General features: G+C 34.8%; 1 protein-coding gene across 1 annotated transcript; it reads left to right on the forward strand.

Moving 5' to 3' along the window:
- The first annotated feature begins 811 nt into the window (after window positions 1–811).
- LOC311303072 (uncharacterized protein) lies at window positions 812–4,844 on the forward strand. Its single transcript, XM_084429343.1, has 3 exons — window positions 812–875; window positions 1,980–2,330; window positions 4,040–4,844. The coding sequence occupies exons 1-3, from the start codon at window positions 845–847 to the stop codon at window positions 4,213–4,215; spliced, it is 558 nt and encodes a 185-aa protein (XP_084285469.1). The 5' UTR covers window positions 812–844; the 3' UTR covers window positions 4,216–4,844.
- Window positions 4,845–5,421: the final 577 nt, after the last annotated feature.

Genomic DNA, 5,421 nt, shown 5'->3' on the forward strand with positions numbered 1-5,421 from the left:
AGACATATATGTTGAGCGTGTGGACGCAATGGCCAATCAGAGGAGTTGTGACTTATAATTTCTTTAAGTGTCATAGCTGTTAAATCTAGATCTTTACCATAGACTGTAAAAAAATAGGTCTTTACTCAACACAGGATGAATCTGCACCCAAACAAAGTGAGTGCAAATTGTTACCAGTTTTATTGACTCTATAGGTTTGTATTTACAGTGTACAAATGAAAGCTTGAAACGCATTCAGTGTCAATATTTCTCTTACAATTTTTGGGGTTGGTTAACACATTGTTAAAGGGATAGTTAGGACAAAAAAAAAAAAAAAAAAGGTCATAATTTACTTACCCTCAAACCTGTATTCATTTCTTTGTTCAGTTGTAATGTTTGTAACCGAACAGTTGTGTGGGGCACCATTGACTGTTTGTCTCTTAAATGGTGAACTGTCCCTTTAAGAGACAAACAGAAGGGGGAATGCAGTTTAAACCAAAATAACACTACTTAATAATTTTCCTGATGAAATCATTTTTACTATTAACATTACCAGATTAATTGTAGCCTAACAATTTTAGCAAACATTTATAATGGTTTCAGTGTAATTTATATAAATCCCTCATCCCCAAATTGAGGACATTTGGGTGTTTTAAAACTCATGCAGTTAAACAAATATTTCCTTATGCGTTAATCTGAATAATAATGTTGTGGTATAATAAATGCAGGCACGTGTGCTATATTGTGTGTGTGTGTGTGTGTGTGTGTGTGTGGTTGAACAAGGAAGGAAGTTATCAGCGGCAGTGAACCTGCCTGTAATTTATCAAAGGAGGGCTTTAATCCAGACGTTTCAGTCTAAGATAAGATGATGCTGCTCGTTGTTGCGTGTTTTATTGGTAAGTCATGTGCCGGTTTATTTAAAAACTACCGCTTATATATTGTAGGGTAGAGTGGGGGAAAACGCCCCCCTTAAGGAAAATGTGACATTACAGTGAAACAAAACATAAATGTGACTAGAATTGCCATCCCGGTTTTGAGTGACTATGGCAGGAGTTATTCACCAAATATTAAAATTGCTCAGCCTTCATAATTAATTAGCATTTTGACTGAAAATATTTTTGTACAAAGGGGGCGTTTTGCCCCAGCGGTGGGGTAAAACGCCCCCCAAGGTGGGGTAAAATGCCCCCTTTCTTACAAAACAGTTTGCTTCATAGATCAACAGCAAAATTAACAGAAAATAGTTTTTAATCTCTAAAAGTAAAAGGCAAGTAATGTATAAACATATATAAATATTAATATTTATTTCAGCAATGTCCAAAATAGCCAAATTTAACTACCTTCCAACAGTGAGCTAACTGTGCTAGCAAGCTAGCTAGTTAATGTTCACTTGAGGTAATTTTTTTATGTTTTGTTCAAATATTTTGATTTTACCACCTAGTTATACTGCATTAAGTGTAAAACAAAGGATTTGATAGACAGAAATATTTTATTATAGTAATTATGATAGAGATAAACTATGCTCCCAGGGGGGCGTTTTACCCCTCAGCGTAGGGGGCGTTTTACCCCACAAGCTATGACTTTAAAAAAAAAAGTTTAATTTTTTAAATATAATTATATTCCTTATAAATAACATATGATCTCAAACTACAGACTTCACTATTCATCTATCATACATCACTGCGATATTCTGCAGAACAATATTCTCTTAAACACTTATTTACTAATATCTGAAAATTATAGCATTTACCATGTAATCCTCTTCTCTTCAAATGTGTCGCTGGTGTCAGCTTCTCCATAGAGATTTGTATATCCCCGTTATCAACGTAGTGCATAGCAACAGTAAAAATGTATCTTGACTACTTTTAGTGGTTATTTTGGGAAAAACAGGTGGGGGGCGTTTTACCCCAGGGGGGCGTTTTCCCCCACTCTACCCTATAATTTGATAGTGGATCTGCTTTACTTGCTAAAAGTTGTATATTTACGGTGGAAATATTTTATAGGCATTGCTGCTATTGTTGCTGTTATTGATGATGAAGATGATGTCGAATCGCTAACGGTGTCTGAAGGAGGAAACCTCACCATCTCTATTCATATTAAAAAGTGGGACGAAGACCCACAGGTTTTGGTTACTCGTCTCATAGACTCCTCACAGGATCTGATAGCACAGTTAACTTGTCATAATCAAGTGTGTGAAATCGAGTGCTTGATTTCTGGCGTCTTACTGAAATCTGATGAAGAGAATGTGACACTGATCCTGATGAACGTCAGCGTCAGTCAAACGGGGCTTTACAAAGTCTGCAAACTGGGCGATACACAGCCGGAAAACAAGATTTACAACGTTACCGTGAATAGTAAGTACAAGCATGTCTTTGATTTTTTTCTGATGAAATAAATTGTGGTATTGCGTCATCTGAACTTCACAGCCCGTATTAAAAGGACAGTATAACAGAGGTTTAATGGCAGTAAAGAGAAATAATTTTTCATTTTGGGGCATCTGAAAACGTTGTTAAAGAATTAATTGCAATTCCATGACATTTTACACAATTGCGAACAGGTCTGTTTTTTTTTTTTTTTTTTTTTTTTTTTTTTTGTCTCCGGTAACTAAAACGACATCGCAACCAACCTGTAGGCGGTAGGGTAGAGTGGGGGAAAACGCCCCCCTTAAGGAAAATGTGACATTACAGTGAAACAAAACATAAATGTGACTAGAATTGCCATCCCGGTTTTGAGTGACTATGGCAGGAGTTATTCACCAAATATTAAAATTGCTCAGCCTTCATAATTAATTAGTATTTTCACTGAAAATATTTTTGTACAAAGGGGGCGTTTTGCCCCAGCGGTGGGGTAAAACGCCCCCCAAGGTGGGGTAAAATGCCCCCTTTCTTACCAACCAGTTTGCTTCATAGATCAACAGCAAAATTAACAGACAATAGTTTTTAATCTCTAAAGGTAAAAGGCAAGTAATGTATCAACATGTATATATATTAATATTTATTTCAGAAATGTCCAAAATAGCCAAATTTAACTACCTTCTATCAGTGAGCTAAATTTGCTAGCAAGCTAGCTAGTTAATGCTCACTTGAGGTAATTTTTTCATGTTTTGTTCAAATATTTAGATTTTACCACCTAGTTATACTGCATTAAGTGTAAAACAAAGGATTTGATAGACAGAAATATTTTATTATAGTAATTATGATAGAGAAACTATGCCCCCAGGGGGGGCGTTTTACCCCTCAGCGTAGGGGGCGTTTTACCCCACAAGCTATGAGTTTTAAAAAAATAAATAATTTTTAAAATATAATTATATTCCTTATAAATCATATATGATCTCAAACTACAGACTTCACTATTCATCTATCATACATCACTGCGATATCCTGCAGAACAATATTCTCTTAAACACTTATTTACTAATATCTGAAAATTATAGCATTTACCATGTAATCCTCTTCTCTTCAAATATGTCGCTGGTGTCAGCTTCTCCGTAGAGATTTGTATATCCCCGTTATCAACGTAGTGCATAGCAACAGTAAAAATGTATCTTGACTACTTTTAGTGGTTATTTTGGGAAAAACAGGTGGGGGGCGTTTTTACCCCAGGGGGGCGTTTTCCCCCACTCTACCCTATATTTGATCGCGTTTAGCAGTAGCCTAAAAATACAAAGTTTTTACTCAACATTCTGAATGACTGAACCCATGTGACTTTATGCGTTATTATCACGACTTCATGGGGTGAGGACAATCAAGAAAGCAATGATTGTTCTTCGTGTTAAGTTATGTTGTTCAGAAATACTGTACAAATTACATTGCCATAGTAGGCTATGTGAAGCAGTATCTTATTGTAGCTGTGAAATAGGATGAGGAAAGATCGTCAAGATCGTCAAGATCGTCAACTTAACGTTTTTGTAAGCCTGACTTGATATGGAAAGTGATGGATGGATAGACTGATAGATCCATTGATATTTATCCGGATTGCTTTGGAATATCCGATCAAACATCTTTAGTCTCACGATAAACAGAAACTCACTTGAACTTTATTTTGTTCTGTTTGTCTTTTACAGAGCCTCCATCCACTTCTGTCAGCCCAGGACCAACACCTTCTGCCATCTACAATAAATCATTCACTGCAGGCATAACCACAGCTCTGGGCATCCCTGTGCTCATCACTGCTGCTATCATTGCTGTAATTTATTGGAAAAACAGGAAGGCAAGTATCATCACAGACCAGTTTTTCTAAATCTGTCAAGTAACAACAACACTGAACATGAAACACTTGGTTTCTCCCCTGGAAGGGGTCCTATTATGCACTTTTACAAAGTCTTGATTTTGATTTTGGGGTGTACATGTTTAGATGCTTGATTGTTCAAAAAACATTATTTTTTACATATTTTACATTGTTGCAGCTCCTCTCTTTCCATTCTGTCTCAAGCACTATGTTGAGTTCCTGTAGCTAAACACTATATCGACACTGTAATGTTGGCTAGCGGAGCCAAACAGCTTTGCCCTTTGTTTACATCATAGCAACAACATAAAATGTATAATTGTAACTGTTAATAGAAAACTCAACAAATAATAAAACACAGTTACAGGTTGTGATCCATAAACAATTAATTGTCCCAATAAAACGGGAACTGCCCCATCTTTCGGGAGAAGCTTTTGTGCATAGCCGGTATTGTACTCTCTTAGGTTCTGGAAGCTGTCCTCCCTAAAATGTGTAGTGCACAGACAAATGTTGAGGTTATAATGTTCAGAAACAGTGTTAAAAATAAATAGTTCTAAGTTCGTCCATCTTAGGAAGGCCAAACACAGGGATTTTGGAACCGGAGTGGAAAAAACAGCGTTTCTCTGAAATAGCAACAACACGCTATTCTGCACTGAAAAAAACTACTTGTAAGATTTACTTAATAAAATCCTCGTAACAATTTGCACAAGTATATTTTAAGTAAATTTTACTGCTATAATATCAAGTACAACTTACGTGTCATTATCAAGTAAAATTTACTTAGTATTGAATGTAACGCTCATGAAGAAATTAAGTAAAAATTACCTATTTACATTTCATTTAGAAGTTATATTTATTTAAAGTAATTAAGTAAAGTTTATTTATTGTTTTATAATTAGGAAGCTTGCTTTTATGAAATTATTAAGTAAATCTTACCATTTAATGAAGTAAATAAGTAGATTTTATTTAAGTTTTTTTGTTTTCATTTACTTAGTTTTATGAAATTATAATACTCCCTATAATTATGTAAACATTGCTAATTTCTTTTTTATAATCATGAACATAAATAAATTAACATATTCTCTATATTTTTCACGAATCACACAATTAAAATACAATTAAACAGTTTATTTTTCAGTCATCAAAAAATGTTCTTCATACAAAAATGAACATTCACAGTCATCTCTTGACACAGGTGAATTCAGTAAAACTTCAGAATTA

Source organism: Rutilus rutilus (genome assembly GCF_951802725.1).
Source record: "Rutilus rutilus genome assembly, chromosome: 13".
NCBI classification, from domain to species: Eukaryota; Metazoa; Chordata; class Actinopteri; order Cypriniformes; family Leuciscidae; genus Rutilus; species Rutilus rutilus.

Coding starts and splice junctions, on each gene's coding strand:
- LOC311303072 (XM_084429343.1), top strand. CDS start 845: ATGATGCTGCTCGTTGTTGCGTGTTTTATTG. Junction 876..1,979: donor CGTTGTTGCGTGTTTTATTG/GTAAGTCATGTG, acceptor AATATTTTATAG/GCATTGCTGCTATTGTTGCT. Junction 2,331..4,039: donor TTACAACGTTACCGTGAATA/GTAAGTACAAGC, acceptor TGTCTTTTACAG/AGCCTCCATCCACTTCTGTC.